The sequence below is a fragment of the Rutilus rutilus genome (genome assembly GCF_951802725.1).
Source record: "Rutilus rutilus genome assembly, chromosome: 21".
Lineage (NCBI taxonomy): Eukaryota > Metazoa > Chordata > Actinopteri > Cypriniformes > Leuciscidae > Rutilus > Rutilus rutilus.
The window spans coordinates 16,598,926-16,620,173 of NC_140226.1; the positions used below are offsets into that span (position 1 = coordinate 16,598,926).

At 37.5% G+C, this 21,248-nt stretch overlaps 2 protein-coding genes across 2 annotated transcripts in view; both read left to right on the forward strand.

The window, feature by feature from the left end:
• Positions 1 to 3,551, forward strand: part of kif11 (kinesin family member 11) — a 6,050-nt gene extending 2,499 nt beyond the window's left edge. Inside the window, exons 7-15 of the mRNA XM_084394171.1 lie at positions 6 to 68; positions 725 to 850; positions 948 to 1,106; positions 1,329 to 1,468; positions 1,541 to 1,820; positions 1,928 to 2,150; positions 2,269 to 2,435; positions 2,581 to 2,691; positions 3,061 to 3,551. Coding sequence (XP_084250297.1) covers positions 6 to 68; positions 725 to 850; positions 948 to 1,106; positions 1,329 to 1,468; positions 1,541 to 1,820; positions 1,928 to 2,150; positions 2,269 to 2,435; positions 2,581 to 2,691; positions 3,061 to 3,171 — 1,380 coding nt within the window. The 3' untranslated portion in view covers positions 3,172 to 3,551. The remainder of the gene's footprint in view (positions 1 to 5; positions 69 to 724; positions 851 to 947; positions 1,107 to 1,328; positions 1,469 to 1,540; positions 1,821 to 1,927; positions 2,151 to 2,268; positions 2,436 to 2,580; positions 2,692 to 3,060) is intronic.
• A 741-nt stretch (positions 3,552 to 4,292) lies between these two features.
• On the forward strand, positions 4,293 to 15,386 carry slc22a15 (solute carrier family 22 member 15). Its single transcript, XM_084392771.1, has 12 exons — positions 4,293 to 4,525; positions 6,084 to 6,230; positions 6,430 to 6,562; positions 7,949 to 8,113; positions 8,199 to 8,328; positions 10,438 to 10,659; positions 10,744 to 10,884; positions 10,970 to 11,052; positions 12,585 to 12,693; positions 13,809 to 13,881; positions 14,100 to 14,258; positions 14,523 to 15,386. The coding sequence occupies exons 1-12, from the start codon at positions 4,442 to 4,444 to the stop codon at positions 14,577 to 14,579; spliced, it is 1,503 nt and encodes a 500-aa protein (XP_084248897.1). The 5' UTR covers positions 4,293 to 4,441; the 3' UTR covers positions 14,580 to 15,386.
• The last annotated feature ends 5,862 nt before the right edge of the window (positions 15,387 to 21,248 follow it).

Genomic DNA, 21,248 nt, shown 5'->3' on the forward strand with positions numbered 1-21,248 from the left:
GCAAGGAACGAGTGTTACATCAGGAGAAACTCTCTCAGGAGGCTCAGAACAGCATGCTGGAAATACTGGTCAGAACTCAATCAGTCCAAATGTTTTGGATTATACATGAGATATATATATATATATATATATATATATATATATATATTATATATATATATATATATATATATATATAGTATATATATAATATATATATATATATATATATATAATTAATTATTATTTTTTTTTTTTTACACACACACAATTCACAAGCTGAATTCTTGATTTTTGTGCAGTCTTGAAACCACAAAAGGCCTTTTTATTTTATTTATTTGTACTTGTTTTAATCTATGGGTATTCCTAGTTTCTGAGAAGTTACTATAATTAAAATAACTGAATTTGAGCTGCATGCTCTTTGTTTTTAAATAAACCAATACATTTACATAAATAAAAATACACTATTTCAATCTGATTAAAATATTTGAGCTTGACATAACTGGTCAAATATCATTCATAAAATTGCCCATGGAGTTTTATTAATTACAATGACTTTTCCAGGCTTATGCTATAAGTCACTTTCCAAGACTGATTTTTTGGGGGTTATGATGATCAATTTTAGACATCTTAATTGACCAGTAATGGATATTTAATTGTCCCTGCCCATTTTTCCCAATTTATCCTAATTGTAATTTTAGCCATTATATTGATCACCATTCATTGACCCTTTTTTTTTTTTCAGGATGAACACAAGCAGCATCTAGAGGAGGTTCTGGTCGCCCAGGCGGTGCCAGGAATCAGGTCTGTCATGGCCACGAATGACAGTCTGAAGCAAACCCTTCACAGATACCACACTCTGAATGAGCAGGTATGTGTGAGAAGAATGACTTGACCTGTTGTTATGCCAGTTTACTGCTTATTTAAGATTTGTAATAAGTCATGGTAAAAAAAAATGTATCTTACAGATGCGGGGTCTGAAATCAGAGATGATGTCATTTTTGGACTATTACACTGAATCGTTGGCCAGTATGCGAGAGTGTGCTGTGCAGGGCTTTAGCACTCTGCGTGCTGAACACGACAAGCTCAAGCAACAGATTAGCCAAGCTGGAAACAGCCATCAAGCGGTAGGTCTATAACCCCTGGACAGTTTCTTGAAGAGGAGGATTGTCTTTAATCCAAGCAATCACATTTCTGTTAAATTGATTGGCTCAGATGGTCACAAGCTTTATGGGTAGGGAAAAAAATTCTCCTCACGAAGTTCTCCTGTAAAGTTCTGTGACAGAACTTTTGTCTAAATCTCTTTTGACCACTAGTTCTTAAACTGCTTCAATTGTTCCTTTTTACAGCGTGTGGCCGAGCTGGTTCAGTGTTTGCAGAACCAAATGAATCTCTTGGCGTTGGACACTCAGACTGACTTTGAGGGTCTTTCACAGGCAGCATCTGCCCAGATTGTTCCACTAGAAACACTAGAGAGCTCCATACAGAGGTGAGAGGATATTCACAACATATAACTTCAAGTTTCCTGTACCGAAACCCTAATAAATCGTTTTTATTGTAGTAAATGTACTGCGACCGAGGAGCACACTGTGTCTGTCCGTGCTCGACTGGGTTCTTCTGTGGACGGAGTGATAACAGAGATGAATGGAGTGACGGAAGAGGGAGAGAGAGCGCTGGAGGAGTGTGCCGGATACTGCGGACTGCTACAGACATCGCTTGACTCGCTGGCTGAGTCGGGACTTGCGTGGTGTCACGAAGCCAGAAACTCAACTGAGAATAAAGCCCAAGAACAGCTTACACTCATCAGGGAGACAGACACGGTTGTGCAAGGCTTGCTAACGGTTAGTTTGGTCCTGTTTGTCTTTTGCACTTGACTATTTGTCTCCTTCCATGATGTATTTCTGGTGTTTGAGACTATCCCTATCCCTTATTTTCTGTATGCATGCAGTCTGTAGAGGAAAAGGGGAAGAAAGCCGTTCAGGACTGTGAAGCCCGTTTGACTTCCATGCAGCAGGAAGTGGAAGGAATTCTGGGTCGTGTGGAATTGCAGACCAGTAAAGATGATGCTACCATGCAGGAGCACAAAGAGACCCTCTCCTCCATCAGCACTCAGGCACTGGACACTGTACACAACTTCATCAGCTCAGAGCTACGGCAAGATTTACCAACCGGTAAGAGAAGTTGTGAGGGAAATATTCAAAATATAGCATTTTGGGTATAGTCACTGCTCAAGTGCAAGTAATCGGTCCATGTGTACAGGGCAGTAATGTGACGTGTGTATCTTTGCAGGAACGACCCCTCAGCGTAGGGAATATATGTACCCACGTGTGCTAAACAAGCCGAGGAGTCGAGAGGAGCTGGCAGAGGAGTTCAGAGCTCAGCAGGAAAAGCTTCAGTGTGCACTGAACCAGTGTGAAACTGTCAAAGAGGCAGAAGAGGAGAAACCTCTCGACCAGGTAGTCCATCCATATTCTTTATATTACAGGAGGAGTTTGAATCAGTGGAAACGCTATCAGTGTTTGCTATTAAAATATATTAAGATTTATTTGAAGGTGCTGTAGATGCTATTTTTTGGACTGGTGTAACCAATTCTGTTTTTAGGATTCTCTGGAGGATGAAGTCAGTGTTTCTAGTGATGGAAACATCACCGAACAGTCGTGCTCTGATGAGAACCTGACGTGTTTTGAGAACGGGAGGGTTCCCTTCTTCAAGGTGAGACATTTTGTTAATGTTTTTTAACCCATTTAATGTTATACATAAGCTTAAGGTGCGGTCACATTAGCAAAATTTCATGTGCAAAAAAGGTCTATTGTCAATAGTGTAGTGATGTATGAAGTACTGCACAAGTTAATTTCAAACCAAGCAGCTTTCTGTTGATCAACGCAGCGAATTTGTGAAAAACTTAATCTGTGTGGCAAAGTCTTTCGCCTTTGTGCAATTGCGTGGATTTCTATTGAAATGACTGGATTTTGCCGTGAACAATGTTAAATGTGACCACACCTTTACAGTGTTGGCAAATAACTATCAAACTCATTGGTTGTAGATGCAGATTGTCAATATTTTGTTCTTTTGTCTAACTAGAAGAAAAGCAAGAAGGAAAACAGCAATAAATCATTGAACCATTCAAAGGTGGAGAATGAGAGTATGATTACGCCGCCACGTTCTAAACTACCACTCAGGTGTCAGAATTAAACTTAATTATGTTGCAGTTTCTACTCTCTCCTTGGATGTCTTAAAGTGCATCATTTTAAACTTCTGTGTACATCTTTTTAAACATGTTTTGTCTATGTCCTTTATTTTTCATGTCTGTTTCCTCAGTCACAGTTTAATATTAAAAGTTATAACTTCTGGGTGATTTCTTACTGTTAATTTTCTGGTTAGTTTCACTAGTTTAGAGCTTGCTTTTTTTTTGTGGTTTGTTTTTGTTGAACATTTGTATGTTTAATTAAAACCTAAAATAACTTGATCCACTCCATATTTGAACCAATAAAAGATATTTTTAAAATATGGTTCTATTTTGAAATGTTTGTATAAAGTTTTATTCTTTCTATTAAATTGTTTGTTGAATGTAATATTGGTTGGCTTAGTTGTGTTTTTTTTCTCCACAATTTAAGGGATTTAAGTTTCTTATTACAAGAATGAAAATGTCTGCTTGTGAAGGTTTGAATTAGTATAATTAATAAAGAAATTAAAATGTAAGAATTGCTCTAACCTTATTTAATGAGACTTTCCATATTGAGTAAGATTTGTGCATGAAATAGGGTGTTTATGAAAACAAAAAAGATATACTATATGGGTTATTTTATTATTAACTGTTACAATTTTGTGCATGATTCTAATTCTCTCAATTCAAGTGCACAAATGAGTGTTTCATATTTGGTTAATTTTATTACACCTGCTAAAATAGTCTACTTAAACAATAATGACATTGATCATGTTTTATAAGAGTGCTGCAGTCGTTACGCCAAAACCCAGAAGAAAACTAAACGTAACTAGATATGAACTGTTATTTACGTTGGCGAACAAAACGTCCGAGTATCGTCAACTTACCATATGCCCTTTTTTTTTTTTATACCATATGCCTAAATTGAAAAACCCAAATAACAATCTCGAGAACCACTGGCGAATCAGTCTTCCGGGTTTTGACATCACGGCTACAGTACTATTGATAAAAAATAAAGTTTGTCTAATAAAATTAAAATCAAAAACAACGCGGAAGGCCCGTTTCAATTTCAGTTTCCACTAATCCAATCAGAACCGCTGTCTAAAGCACGTGCTTTTATGCCAAAGTCTCGTGCAATCAGAATCACTCTATGTACCACGTGGTTTCATTCCACGACACGTCTGCAAAGGGAAGTCAGATTATAGCGGAGCATCTGCAACCTCAGTTGCTATCAGATCCATTATTGAAAATGTAAAAATACACTCGATGGCATGATGAGTCGGATGATTTGACCCTGGGATGGATATAGAGGAGGCTTTCCAGGTGGTTGGAGAATTCGGTAGACATCAGAAGCGGATGATCACCATCCTGGTTTTCCTACAGGTAAGTTAACTAATGAAACATGCAAATCCGTAAACATTGGACTAACCTGTGTTTGTTTAGGTACATTTTATATTTTTGGTCACACAAGTCAGTAATTATGCAAAACTTATATTCGAGGGTTCAAATCTTTAAAGCCTTGTCATATTTGCATTATCTTATCTTCTTGCAGTAGGATGTATTTGCTTTAATTTGACCTAGTTTCAGTCAGGCATATGCTTGCTTGTGTCATTAGTATTGAATTTTCATTTTAAGGCCCTGGAGTCATTACTGGGCAACAGAACCGAAAATGTTTATACATCATGTAATAGTTTGAGTTAATATTCAGAGGTATATCTCCTGCTTCCAAATGTATGTTTTCCCTACCTATTGCTCAATATGATTCAAAACTGTCAAATAGGCGTTCACAAATTTAGCATTCATTAAAATGAAGATGGCAGGATGTTTCATAATGGAACATACTTAATATTAAGAAAAAAAAAAACTGTCCCATAAAATTTGAGTGATGAAGCTGATATAGCATGTTTGTGACACTGACAGTTACAAGCACAATTATTTAAAGATCATTCATTACAAAAGCATGAGCATACAGCATGTGTTTGCAGAACATGACAACTGGTCCAAATAACAAAAAGATGCCATGGTTTCAGACCTTGAATAATATAAAGAAAACAAACTTATACAAATCTTTTAAAGATTTCTTTTACTAATGTTTAAACTTATGAAGAGTTTAGAAATCAATATTTGGTGGAATAACCCTGATTTCCAAATACCGCTTTCATGCGTCTTGGCAATGGCATGCTCTCCACCACCAGTCTTTCACATCGCTGTTGGATGACTTTATGCCACTCCCGGCAAAAAACAAATTCAAGCAGCTCGGCTTTGTTTGATGGCTTTTGATTCCATCTTCCTCTTGATCACATTCCAGAGGTTTTCAGTGGGGTTCAGGTCTGGATATTGTGATGGCCAAATTGGCCATGACAGAGTCTTGATCTGGTGGTCCTCCGTCCTCCACCTTGATTGTCCTGGCTGTGTGGCATGGAGCATTTTCCTGTGGGAAAAGCCAATCCTTCGATTTAGGGAACAGAGCAGAAGGAAGCATGTTTTCTTCCAGGATAACCTTGTACGTGGCTTGTGTCACGCGTCCTTCACAAAGACAGATCTGTCTGATTCTGATCTTCTCTGATGAGTCCAGTTTTCAGCTTAACCCAACACCTGGTCCTCTAATATTTAGACAGAGAACTGGAGAAGCCTACAACCCACAGTCTCTCAAATTACACCCATTGTGTAATTTGTTGGAGGATTAATGATGATCTGGTGGTTCTTCAGTTAGGCTAGAATCGGGGAAGATGCGTCTTTGCGAAGGATGCATAACTCAAGCCACGTATAAGATTATCCTGAAAGAAAAATGGCTTCTTTCTGAACGTTCTAGTGATTATCACTAACATATCAGTGTTTATATCTCAGATCAGTGCAAATATTGTTCATTTACTGGAAGGGAACTGGGCCTAGATTAATGAAAGTTAAGTAACCTGAAATATTTGTCTTTTTTTTAAAACAGATTTACATGGCATGTCAGTCCATGCTCATAATTTTAGTGGGTGCTGTGCCAGAATATCATGTAGAACCGTTTACTGAAGGTGTGGATGGTGATGTAACTCAACACAGTGTGAAGTTCACTGAGGATATCAGCTCAATCGTGACTGAGGTAAGAGACTGTCATCAGTGTTGCGCATCAAACAAACTTGGTTTAAGCTTGCCCAGTCTTTTGAATACAAATCTATACTTTATATCAAATCAGGAAGAACTGTGTTTATATTATAATCTTTGTGTCTGGACAGGACAGCAGATGGATGAATGAATTAATATTCAAACTATTTGATATTTCTTTTGATCGTCTCTTGCAGTGGTACCTAATTAAACATCAAGCCTACAAAGTGAACTTGGCTGGGTCCCTGTTCTTTGCTGGTGTGCTGATCGGAAATGTCCTGTTTGGACCACTCTCTGATAAGATCGGAAGGAAGCCGGTTTTTCTAACTGGTAGGATTTAGATGAACTGGTTTCTGTTCTTTACTAAACTATAATCTACAGTTTCATATTATTACAGTGCTTTCAAGGCCTCAAACATTCCAGATTACAGGTTTTCTAACCTTTAACCACAAGTACTAAACATCTGCAGTCTGTTTAAACTTTTTCTTGTAGATAATGTCAGCCTTAAAGGGATAGTTCACCCAAAAATGAAAATTAGCCCATGATTTACTCACCCTCAAGTCATCCTAGGTGTATATGACATTCTTCTTTCAGACGAATCAATCGGAGTTATATTAAAAAAATGTCCTGGCTCTTCCAAGCTTTATAATGGCAGTGAATGGATGTATATTTTTTGATGTCCATCAAAGTGCATCCATCCATGATAAAAGTGCTCCACAGGCTCTGTGAGGGTTAATAAAGGCCTTCTGAAGCGAAGTGATGCATTTGTGTAAGAAAAATATCCATATTTAAAACTTTATTAACTAAAATAACTAGCTTCCGGCAGGTGGCCTACACAAGTCGACTTACACCAAAAGAGTAACACTTGACGATGTATGATGTAGGAGTAGTGTAAGCTTTGACACCTCTCGCGGTTCAAACAAACAGGGCTGGGCAACAAACTCAAGCTCCTCCGACATCTCTCTTTTAAAAAAAATTGTCGTTTTAGACTTCTAAATCGTGACTGGTGTTTTGTTTTGCTCTAACCTCTGAACTTCCGTGTTCGCCGATGTATCAAGGTCAAGGGTTACTCTTTTGCTGTAAATCGATGCGTACGGCTGTCTGCCGGAAGCTAGTTATTTTAGTCGATTTTTCTTACATGAAGCTTCGCTTCGGAAGGGCTTGATTAACCCCCAGAGCCATGTGGAGGACTTTGATCATGGATGGATGCACTTTGATTGAAAAAAACAAAACATGCATCCATTCACTTCCAATATAAAGCTTGGAAGAGCCAGGACATTTTTTTTTTAATATAACTCCGATTGTATTCGTCTGAAAGAAGAATGTCATATACACCTAGGATGGCTTGAGGGTGAGTAAATCAAGGGCTAATTTTCATTTTTGGGTGAACTATCCCTTTAAAGTGTTCATTTTTTATCATTTTAAGTAATTTAGGAATACAATCTGAAATGATGATGATGGAATGTTTTGTGTACTTAATTTAATCATCAGGGATTACATCATTGTAGTATTTGCATTCTCAATTGTGATTGGCCATTTCTTTTTCCATCTATTTGACCATCTATAGCTGCTTTACAAAGAAGTTATGTGTTGTTTCTGATACACAACCGAATGAAAGCCAAGAGCAAAGAAACAAACATAAAACCTTTCCTTAAACAACAGTTTAATGTGTTGTTGTTATTGTGACCTCTGTTTAAACTGTTTTCTCTCTCTCAGGTCTGTTTTTTGAGGTCTTGTTTGGGTACGGCACAGCGTTAGCGCCCACCTATGAGTTGTTTGCTGTGTCTCGACTGCTGGTGGGGTTGATGAACGGAGGAATGGCATTGGTCTGCTTTGTTCTCACTCAGGAATATGTGGGAAAGTCCTACTGGGCTATGACAGGTGCACATGAATTAATAATAAAATCACTTTTGTTGTTTACTTTCACAGTAGTCTTATAAAGCTAATTTGATTGTCTTTGATCCAGGGACCTTGACTAATATGACCTTTGCAGTGGGCATCGCTCTGTTCGGCGCCTTAGGTTATTATGTTCGGCAGTGGCGGAGCCTAGCAACTGTGGCCAACTGTCCGGGACTTTTGCTCTTCCTGCTTTGTGTGTAAGCAAGTGGTTTAGTCGGATCATTACTTCCTGTTAAACTACAGCACTGTGACTTCATTATAAGCCACCAGGATGATATTGTCACAAGTGATTTGTTTACAGTAAAAGGATACTGTGTAAAGCTGAACACTAAAGCCTGTTTTATGCTTCTGCGTCGAATCGACGGCGTACCCCCGCAGACCCCTCTGCGTCGCCGCGAACCCCTCTCCGACCCCTCCGCCGTAGCTCGATGTGCACCTCCAAAAAATGTTAACTACGCGTCGAGGTGACGCAGACCGCAAGGGCTGTGATTGGTCAGATTATACATCATTTCCGGAGTGTAGCTTTTCCGGTTTCCCCCTCCTGCTATACCGCCACTGTCTTCGTGCACTGGTCGTACAGACCACCTTCGCTGACGACGTCTTTTTCTTCTGCGATTAAACATTTGCAATAAAATCATTTGTTGTTCAATGTCGATTAGCTCCAGCTGCAACAACACTCTCTCTCTTTCGCTCGCCATTGTCGGAAATGAAAAAGCGGAACCAGCACACGGAACCAAAACAAACTAGCAAAGAGATTCGCGAACCACACACCCCCCTAGCGTTCTGGCGGTGAAATGCACCGCAACCCCACGCAGATCCATAAAACGGCCGCGACGCCGTAGGAGTGACGCCGTAGCTACGCCGTGGAGTTGACGCAGAAGCATAATGAGGCCTTAAGCCTTGGTGAAGATGTACTCTTAAGAGAACACAAATTTTTATTTTTTTTTTTTTTTTTTTCTAAAGTCCCCCTGTAGTCAATAATTGTATCACTTAAAACTCATCTTTGATCACCAAAATGACATATTTACAAAAAAAAAATCAAGGACAAACTTTCTTCATGCCTTAAAATAGCTTGACTGTAACTCTGCACCCTTGCCTCATTTAGTATATGCGGTTCTATGAATATGCAGATTAGCCCTGCCTCCTCTCACTCGCACCAGCTCAGAGATCCACTCGTTGATCATCACACGTTGACGTGATTGGTTACAAGGTAGTTTGTGACGTCAGAAACACCAGCTTTTTTAAGACTGTCTTTGGTTCGTTGCAGTTTTAAGGAGAAAATACTCAGCAATGGTGTTGACTTTTGAATTTGTTCATGGTTTGTCTTAAAGCATATTAAAAACACCACATAGACATATACATAGACAACATTTAAAAGCTTTAAACATAAAAAAAAATTCACCACAGGGGGACTTTAAAGGATATCTCAAGTGCACCTAAACAAGTATCTATACAGTGCCATTCAAAAGTTTGTGGTCTGTAAGATTTTTATTTTCAATGTTTTTGAATAAAAGGTCTCTTTTATTAAGGCAGAATTTATTTGATTAAAAAATAGAGTAAACACTGTAGTGTATTATTATAATTTAAAATAACTGGTTTCTATTTCAATATTTCTTTGAATGTAGTGTATTCTGTGATGCAAAGCTGAATTTTCAGCATCATTACTCCAGTCTTCAGTGTCACATGACCCTTCATAAATCATTCTAATATCAGAATTTGGTGTTTAAAAATATTTCTTATTATTATAAATGTTGAATCAGTTATGCTGCTTAATATTTCTTTTGAAATGTGTAACAATATTTTCAGGATTTTTTTAATGAATAGAAAGTTCAAAGGAACAGCATTTATTTGAAATATAATTTTGATGCATCTTTACTGAAAAAAGTATTTATTTCTCTCAAAAAAAAAAATCTTACTGACCCCAAACTTTTGAATGATAATGTAAATTCATTTTATGTTTGTGTATTTTTTGTTACTTCTACCCTGTTGCCATAAAATTTGCCTAAATTAACAACCAAAAACAACAACAAAAAACATTTAAAATCGAATTTTTAAATGTCATATTTTTTTCCTGTCCTTTCACTGATATTGCATGTCAATAAATGTGGCAAAAGAGCAAAAAACTAGCTCAACCTCAAGGAAAAGTATCAATCCTGTATTATAATTAAAGCACTTGAAAAATGCACCCCTCAAAAAGGTTCATATCATATTGGGAATCTAATCTAAAATCTCATTATATCTCTTAAACATGTTTTCTTGAATGCAAAATGCTAATTTCTGTGATTGTGTTTCCCTGACTATGCCAGGAATTTGCCAGAATCTCCACGCTGGCTTTATTCTCGGGGTCACACAAAGCAGGCCGAGGACATCCTGCAGTATTTTGCTGTGAGGAACGGGAAAGGCAGAATTCTAGTGAAGCTCCGCCGGACCGCCAACACCAGCACTCCGGACGCAGCCAGCCCTGGGGTTTTCCAGCTGTTCACACATCCCATACTGCGCTGGAGGACTGTGGTGCTCATGTATGTGTGGTGAGTATTTGTTATCATTTAACTATTTTAACATTTGTGCATTTTTATGTACTCAATCTTTGTGTGCGTATGCATATTTCGCAGGTATGCCTGTAGCCTTGTGTATTACGGGTTGACGCTCAATGCCAGTGAAGAGAAAGGGAATCGTTACCTTAGTGTTGCCATGTATGGGCTGGTGGAACTCCCTGCTTACCCTCTCTGCATGTACTTCATTAACAAACAGTGGTAAATACACTTGCACAATCACATCCACACGCTGCTGTATCAGACTCTCTCCGATTATTATCTGAGCGTATTTGTTGTCTTTCAGGGCAGGCAGGAGGAAGTCAATGGCCAATTTTCTCGCCTTTGCAGGTGTATCCTGTCTGCTCACAATGGTTGTACCTGTATCAGGTGATCATCTTTCCCAATAAATTAGGTTTTCACTAGAATCAAAGTATATCTGTCATCATACAGTAGGATTTTTATTACATGATTATAGATAAGAAGTTTTAGGTTTGCAGATGCCACTTGGTTTACATTTTAACTATGTAATTATTTGTAAAGTATGCTTTAAAAGTATACTTTTTTTAGGGCCAGTGTGTAAATATTAGGGGTGTAACGATATTCGAATCGAACCGAACCGAAAAACCGCGATACACCACCCACGATACGAATCGCGATACTCTCAAGGCGTACCGAACACGCCCACCCCGCCCCCTGCTGCCCCGGCTCATTGGACCTCATGTCTTATGTGTACACAACGAATACAGCGTTGTTGCCTAACCACCATTAACCACATTTAATTGCAATAAGCTCAGTGTTTTGTTACTTTCGATAATAAGCAAGGTGTAATCTTCAAATTCTGTCTATTTGATCACGAAATTCAAACATTAAATGTCGTTTTGGCGCTCTTTGATGTGGCGTGACAGATCACCGTAGGCTACTAGGCTCCTCATTTAAAGCGGCAGCGCGGAGCGTGAGTAAACGCGATTCTTTTCCTCAGTTACAGAATAAACATGAATGGACACCTGAAGGTATGTTGAAAGATACAGTACACTTACTGAAAGGCATCATAACTCGTGTAATCGCTCAGTCAGTGTTTCAACAGCGGAAATACGTCAATAAAACGCTTAGTTTTTCACATAGCTTTATTTAACAGTTAACGTTACCTCAGGCAAGTCATTCAGTGTCCACAGCTTGTTGGTTTGCTAAGGAAATGAACTATTTCACTAAATAAATGCACTATATTAGCCTATATATTATATTTTACTTAACCTGTTGATGACATCTTGATTATTTAATGTATGTTTTTATCTGTCATGAAAATGACAGCAACTGTGTAAATGATTATATTTCAATAATAAATTAGAGTAAAAACATGTTAATGTAAAAACTGCCTTATGTGCAGTTTACATGTTTTCATACAATTTGTTACTTGAGTGTTGATTATTATTATATCTAAAAATAAATAGCAACTGAATTTAGGCTAAAAGTCTAGGCTCTGTTGTTAAGCTTTAATGTTATAGTAATGTGCAAGTAAGGGTATAGTTTACAGCATTAGCAGATTTTTTTTTTTTATCCTTGCGAAACGTTTACTAATTGAATTAATTTAAAGACAAGGACACAATTTGTTAATTAAAGCACTGTTTAAAAATGTTTTTAAAAAATTAGCTTTCTAAACCCCCCGCCCCACCTAAATGAACCTAGATGAACCGAACCGAACCGAGACGTCAAAACCGTGGGACGTACCGAACCGTCAGTTTTGTGTATCGTTACACCCCTAGTAAATATACTGTATGTATACACATTTATATATATTCAGCAAAAAATATTCCCAGCAAATTTCTTAACATGTTTAAATATTTGTATGAACATAAAAAGATTCAACAATATTCTCCCTAATTCTACATCATGTCAAGCCTGTTGTTTGCTCTTTTTTTTAGGGTCCTTAGTAAGTGCCACGTCATTGGCTCTAGTGGGAAAACTGCTGGTCAGTGCTGCATTTAATATTGCGTATGTGTATACGTCAGAGCTCTACCCAACTGTCATCAGGTACTTTACTTGCATGTTTTGACGTGATGTGTTTTTAGCTCTTATACAAGTAGAAATGTGTAATAAAATGTATGTCCTTACAGAATAAGAATCTGTGCTTGAGCAAACTGCGCCCTCTAGTGTAGGTAATGTCAGTCATTTATGTCAGTACCACAGTAGACTTTCTCATTGTCCATCATTTTGACCAACAGGGTCATACAAATTCCGTTATAATCTAATAATAAGAGCTTTTGTTTTCATTCACATTTTTATTTTTAATCGTGAACTTACAGGATGAGCATGTAGGCTAGATCAGGGGTCCGTGCCCCATAGCCAGGGGTCCGCCTATGATTTCCGCAATGCAGAAAACGCAGACGGAATCGCTGAATCATATCATATGCACACAGAAACTCAAAAGTCTTCATGATAACACGTTCAAGTAAAGGTTTGGTTTAACTTGAAGAAATTATAATAGAAATATATCACTACAGTAGAATGTACTTCTCACATCAATAAGTAATAAAAATAATGAAAACAAAATGATTAAATATATTTTTTAAGGAATTATACATTTTAATTTTAACAGTAAACCTGTTGTGCAGCATTTTGTTTGCTAAAAAATAAAAGGAATTGTTACATTTTCATTTGATTACATTTTAAAAGATTACATTTCATTTAAAACAAAAAATGATTTGCTGTTATTGCAAACATTTGAAAAAAAAAAGTGAACGTTTTATTAATTAAATTGATTAGACATGCTTCTTGAGTATTAAAATTGAATTCAACTATTAAATTGGAAAAAATAAAATAAAACGGATTTCATATGGCCCTAAAAATGTAATTTTTGTTAATATTTTAATAAATCGTTGATAAATTGTATACATTGTATTATTTTTATTTCATATATTTAGTAGCGAGCATATGCTGAATCACTCTTATATTTATGAGAGGGTCCTTAATGAAGAATTCTCCCCTGTGAGGGGTAGAATAAATGTATTTATTTCTGAATTAAGCCACTTTTCATGTTCAACCCCACACTTAGCACACGAATGTTAATGTGACCTCTGGTCAGTACAAAACAAAAGTACCCCACTGCTGGATTCATTCTAATGTAAGTGTGTTTGTGTGTGTGTTAGGAATGCAGGGTTGGGTGTGTGTTCCATGTCCTGTAGAGTTGGGGGAATTCTGGCACCGTTTGTGCCGAGTTTGGTAAGTAGCTATAAACTGGCTATTTTTTTATTTTATAATTTTACAAAAATTAGATTTGAGTTTTTCCCTCAAAGTTTTTTTGTGTAATTAATAATAAGTAATATATTAATATTATACATATAACAAAATGTATATACAATAAAATTGTATTATAATTATTATTATATTAATTGATTATGTACTGATTTATTGTTTTGTTTTGTTTTGTTTTCTTTCAGAAATCCTTGCACACCTCCATGCCTTTTATGGTGTTCTGTTTGAGTGGGATTTCGGCGGGCTGCCTGGGGCTCCTCCTACCGGAGACGCTCAATAAACCTGCTGCTGAAACTCTTGATGAACTGTCCAGCCCAAAATACCAGCGAATCTTAGAGCCGCAGGTAAACATGGGCAGAATTGTATTATTAGAAGAATTAATTTTCTGGAGTACTTATTTCTGGTTGGTTGAATGCAGCATTTTGCGTCCAAATGTTTTTGTGTAGTTTGATGTCTCCTTACGTTTACATCTACCTTTATGCATTTGGCTGACGCTTTTATCTATAGTGACTTACATTACATTTATTTACATTACATTTATTATTACTGTATATGAATCCCAATTAGACCTTTTCTTTATAGTGGATTGTCGTGTGTGTTTTTTACAGGTCCACCTTTTGGAAGACAAGCATTTAATTGACCACAACAGAGCTGATAGTGACTGAGACAAGGATTTTGGAAACGTTTGATCAATCCCTAAGCACAATTGATCAGTGTCAGAATGTTGTCCCATACAGAAAGACTAAAGGTGCCTTCTAATAGAAATCTGCTGAAAGGATCAGTTCAACTGATGTATCTATCAGGACTGTTTTAAAATAAAAAGGACCAGATACTCAGTCGTAAACTAGTTTCTCATAATGTCTGACAGTTCTGCTAATTCCACGTGTTTACTGCCATTTTTATAACCGATATCTTGATCTATTGTTTAAATCGGGTTTTTTTGTGTTTTTTTATGTGAGATGTGACAACATTCACCAGCGTGTATATGTTCGCATTCTATGAATCATTTATGGTTGCCAACACTTCAAAATAGTGATACTGGATCTTTGTTAGAGGTAAAGATCATTTTAGGCTTTTGTAAAGAAATAGGTCAAGCTAAATTCTTAATTATGTCATTTATTTACTGCCATTGTTTTTGTTCCAAACTTCTATGCTGGTATTTTATCTGTGGAACATGCAATTGTAGGGATTTAATTTCTGTCAGGCGAGGACATTTTTAAATCTGGACCACGAGATTTGAAATTCCATGGGGATAATTTCACTGAAAAAAAATAGCATGTTTGTTTGGATCAACATGAATAACGATAGAATTTAAATTTTTGGGTGAATATACTTCTAAGAGACCAGTTATTTTTCTCCAAAGGGAGAAGTGAAGTGTTACACATGTATATTTGTGTATATTTCTGTACATTGCTGTTTTAATCTTCAGATTTAAGGGAAAAGCTTTTAAATAAATGCCTGTAATATAATGAGCTTGAACGTACATGTCCGTCTGTCACCAGTAGATGGCACTGTGTTGAAGGCCACTTCTCCTGAACTGAGGTAACCTTTGACCTGTTCCAGGCCTCATGGTGATGATGTCAGCATTGACGCAGGTGAACAGTGCTCAGGTGAACCACAAGATTCAGGAGCTGGGAGTATTAAAGAAGCTGGCACAAAACTTTCAACCGCAAACCTGTTTTTTTTTGGTTTCCGTCTCTCTTTCCTCGCTGTAATCACAGCCTGTGGCGCTGCATGTTGCTGACAGAACAGGTTGAGAGAGAGAGAGCAGGCATTAACTATAATAACTGTTTTCATTCTTTAATTCTTCCTCCAAGGCCTGACGGGCATTGTATCACCATGCGCAGGGAGATAAACAGCAGGTACAAAGCTGTGGCTTCGTGAGTGCATTATATTTACCTTGTGTTCAACTTATAATAAAAACAAACAAACAACATAATTTGTTATTATTATGTATCTCAGACATAAACCTAATTATATTTTGTTGATTTAATTGTAATATTGTGTATATATACATATACACATTTATGATTTATATGTACAAAAATCTTTTCTAACAATATAAATCTTTACTATCACTTTTTATCAATTTAATAACACATACTTGCTGAATAAAATAATTTATTTATTTATTTAAAAAAAGAAAGCACCCCCCCCCCCCCAAAAAGCAAACAACAGGAAATTATTATTATTTTTTTTAATCCCTTTATTTTAATCACCTACCAAATCACTTCCCTTACTCAAACACATCTATGAGCAACCCAAATGCCGTTTCCAGAAAGATTTCCCACAAATCATAATGGACAGTATAAACTTATATGGTACTTTTTTATTTATGTAATGGAAGCAATTAAGCCTGGAGTGATGTCACTTTCTCACTTTCAGCACATAATCACATTCAGGAAGCACAACAACTGTCACACACCTGGTACAGAAAAAGTACCTCAGGTTCAATATCAGGTCAGTATCATTGACTGTGTTTGTATGTGGGTGTGGAAAGAAAGTATCCGAAAGGTGATTCATCAACACAGGTATGAAGCCTTAGGAGGAAGGCCGATTTCTGGAAAATCATAGAACAATATGACCTGAGACTGAACTCGCAGGATTGTCGCTTCAGGGCACACTGTACTGGTTCTGTCTGTATAAAGAAGCAAAAGAACCTGTGAAAATAATGCCTTCAGAATAACGAATAAAAATAACAAACTCTTCGAAATTTTGTTTTTATTTTTAATAGAAGCAATCACAAATGGCCTTTTACTATGCTATCTTACATTTAGCATACTAATAAAAGGCTATTTTTTTATTGTTAATAGGCTATATGTATTTCATGATCATGACAAAACAGTAAATATAAATTAAGTTACAACAATATCAGAAATCTCAGGATGTACTTTAAGTAAATAATCTAAATAACTTAGGCTGCGGTGGCAAACAGGGCGAGGCCGAGAGCTGTGGGAAGCTCCGGAAGGACAAAAGGAGGAGTGACGACAGTGCAAGACAAAAGAGGAACAGGCCTGGGACAAATATTTTGATGTTTTTGCAGTCCACTTTAATATGCCCTTCCCTCACTAACTTCCCTCTGTCTTGTTCACTCAGATGTACGTCAATGCTTATATTGCATGAGCGCCCACTACTGGCGGAACCCTTTCAATGGGTTTAAATGGAATTGATCACTTGTGAGTAAATGAAGTGTGAGCACTGCAAGTTGTTGTTGTGATGTCACATTTGTGCTGCATTGTCGTCTATGGATCTGCCTGAAGTGTATTGTGTGTGTGCATCCTCGTTTCCTTTCCTTGCGTCTTAGCTTCACCTCCTTAGGATGCGAGGGAAGGATACACCTGTGTATTCTTGCACATGACTCCTCAGGAAGCTTCCTCGTTCCTCATTCCTCACCTCCTCGCGGTGCAATTAGAGAATTGGGATGCCCTTCATGGTGGCCGAGGTCGAACGGTTTCCGGGTCACAGGCTGGAGGACGGAGGTGCGAGGAAACGAAAACTTCCCTCATCCACAAAATTGAACAAAATGGTGGCAGGGATTCCCCCAAGGGGATGTGCTTGGGGAAATTCGCGAGTGTTGGCTGCATCCGAAGTTAGCAAGGAAAGGACATAAAAATTGGACTGAAATGCAGTCCTGAGGGCCGCCATCTTCCCTAATTAAACACCCAAACTTGCTAATCAAGGTCTTCAGGGTCACTAGAAACTTGGTGAAGCTAACATCTTAAACTTAAGAATTACTGGACACTCCTGATTTAGGACAAAAAAGGTTGGGAACCCCTGTTATGTGCCTATTTAGATTATCCATGATGTGCCTTTTGCTTTCATGTGAACACATACATCGCATTATATGGTAATAAAATGTGTGGTAAATGCTGTTTCATGCTAACTTTAAATGCTTATAAAAGCAACTTGCTTTGAATGGAAATAACATTGGTAGATGTTGAATGAAAATTACGGAATTGAAGTAAATGCCTTCAAGCTTGTCTGAACAACTGACTGACTTTCAAAAAAGTTTCTTTGTTAATCAGTTGTGAGTGACAGTATCACTGGTGACCATCACGAATTGAGTGAATTGAGATTCAATTGTACTGTATTTATAATTCCATTTGATTTTAGCACTAAAAAGTGCATTTACCCATGAAACTCCTCCAAGTCCTCCCTGAAGAGTTGTAGACACTCAGTCGAGCTGAACCCATTCATTCATAAGCATTTTTGCTCCTCAAAAGCGTATGCACATGTGCTGACAGTGGGTGCAGCATTTTCACTGAGCTGATTCTTCTTTATTAAAGCATGTCAGTCACCCTGTTATTGAACCCTGGAACCCCACCCAACTTCAGTATCTGTGTCTGATGAATGACTTTAAAATGCAGCACTGCCGTTTGCTGGGATTCACCCAAGGCTTTGAGGAGAATTTCTGTATAACTCAAATTCAAATTCAGTCAACTTAGGTCAACAGCAAGCCCATAGTCAGCTGGATATGTCACCTCATATTTTCCTCGTGAACGAATATTCCTCTTAAGGAAGTACAGTAGGCATGTGCACTTAAGGTGAGGAGGATTATGTTCAAAAGAACAAAAGGAAATAACATGATCTGCCATTATCTATCTATCTATCTATCTATCTATCTATCTATCTATCTATCTATCTATCTATCTATCTATCTATCTATCTATCTATCTAGTTTAAGCAGCCTTATTTTTTTCAATTCACAGAAATGACATGCTTTAAGAATTTCTATCTATATTTCTTTCTCTTATACAAAAGTTCTGATGTGCTATATCAATATCCCAAGATCTATAGTGTGCACTGACCTTTGCCCTTGTTTTGTGAACTCGGACTACAGAGTGGTGGTGTAGTACATGTAGGTAAGGTGTGTGTTTGGGTCAGGAAGCATAGTAATTACAGTGTAGACACCAGCTGCTGTTTCTGCATTCCAACACATACTGATGCTGCCAAAAGAGGTCATGACACATCACATGAACAGATTCCACCATGACAGATCCCCTTACAAACACTTCAGATGTTACCTGTAGCGGCCAATGCTTCATCCCTGAATGGATTTATGTATCTTAAAGATACTTCGGAATATGGATTTTGACATCTAAACTCTTCAGCAGCCCATATTCCGAGTCGGTTATTAGGATGGCTGATTGTAACCTTACCAATCTATCTCACTGTTTAAGTCATTTTGGCACTTACAAATCATGTTGTTTATCCCGCTGGCAGTCTGATGATTGAAGGTGTGACATTATGTATACACACATACACAAGAAGTAATCCGGGTTCAGAAGTTCAGCTGAACCATGATCCTGCCTCAGGGCATGATGGTTCAATAAAGAGAGAAATATGATGATACCACATGGATTTCAATAGAAATGTGATTGTTAGATAAAAAAAAAGATAAAAAAAAGAAAGATGTCTGTTAACACTGACTTCAGGAGAGCAGAAACATTATTATTATTATTAATATTAATATTATTATTCACACTACACAATTTTAAATTGTCTAATGTATAACTTTAATTGTATAATGTATATAATGTGTTATACATATTAGTAATTGTAATTACTTTTCCTAAATTAAAATGCTATTAAGAAAATGTAGCTTTTTAATAGGGTTAGCACAAGTGAAAATGGTAAAATGTCTTTACAGTCTAAAAAATCTGCTGACCGAATGGTGTAGTTACAGCATTTACCAGCAGGGGTTGACTGAGCAAAACCTTAAACCTTTGTTTGGACTGTGGCTGCGTCCAAAATCACATACTCTCTTGAGTAGGTACTTACCATATTTTGAATAAGTAATTACTTCCCGACCACTTAAAAAGTATGTTCTATATGGTATGAATGTAATCCGGACGTACAACATTCGCCTTGTTGTCATTATCACGTGACCTACCAGCATCTGTTATGTCGCTTCACTGCCATTCACAAATCCTCTTCCGTTCCCTCATTGGATAGTAAAGTGTCCATCGTATGCAAACTTTAGAATCTCTCCGGAAGTAGTAGGTCATCCGGGGACTTTTTGCCTACTCTTTTATGAGTACTGTGAATTCTGACTTCTATACTGTTTTTTGCCTGTAGGGAAGTATATTTCAGATGCAGCCTAGGACCTTTTTTCCCCTCAATTTTTAAGAGATCAAGGTCAAAGGTCAAGATCACAGCAGAGTCACAAAGCTTGCACAATTTTGTGTTTATTTGCTCATCATCAGGTTTTTTTTCCATCTTTATTTCTCATTCTGCTCTATTTTGCCCGCAATGGAAAAATCGTGTAATTGCAAAATCGGGGGGCAATGCAAGTTTGAGAGGTGGCGCCCCGACAAATCTCGCGAGAATCACGACTTGCTTTACGGCACGATGTTACACACATCAACAACATATGAAGCAGCCTCTATGGAAGACACTTGCACGCATTTCAGACGTGAATCATGGCAGAGTCGGCGAAGGAAACGAAGAAAGTGCGGTCGGAAGAGTGCAGAGACGGCTCTGCTTGAGTGATATTTACGACAGTAATGTTAAATACAAGTACTCCACTCGCTGTTTGAGAAAAATGGAAACTGCTTAGTGTGCCTTTAAGTAGATTAAATAAAATTCAGAAAAATAAACTGAACTATTCAGTATTGACTCATTAGGTTCCATTTGGATTCTTATTTGATTCCATTGGGACTGGTTCCAGATGATTGAAGAAATTTCAGTATCCCACGATAGTCTCTTGTTTCTCCCAACATACACCCTTTCTATATTCTACCTGTCCCTCTCTCACCACTCCCCATTCCTCCACCTCATGTCCCATCCTCTCCAATAACTCTCTCACCCTTGACACTCACCGAGACACATAGTATATTCTCCATCTGGTATGCCTGTGTGCCCTTCGGCTGCTAGTCTTAGGCAGAGGTGGACAGTAACAAAGTACATTTACTTGAGTACTGTACTTAAGTACACTTTTTGAGAATCTGTACTTTACTTGAGTATTATTTTTTCTGGAAACTTTTTACTTTAACTTCAATACATTTGAAAGACAAATGTTGAAACTTTTAACTCCACTACATTTCCGTCAAGGTCCTTGAGTAGAAAGTAGTGACGTCAGTCAGGGGATGATTTTGGTTGCAGGGTTTGCATTTTGGATGGAAATGAAAGTTGGGTTGACGTCAGAACCCAACGTCAGATTGACGTCAACATCCAACGTCGGAGAGATGTTGGGTTTTGGTTGGAAATGAAAGTCCTGATTGACGTAAGAACCAAAGAACCAATCAGACGTCAATCAAAGAACCAAAGAACCAATCTGATGTCAGAGACTTCTGACTGTTATCTACAAGCTAGTGTGCTCCAAAACAATGACA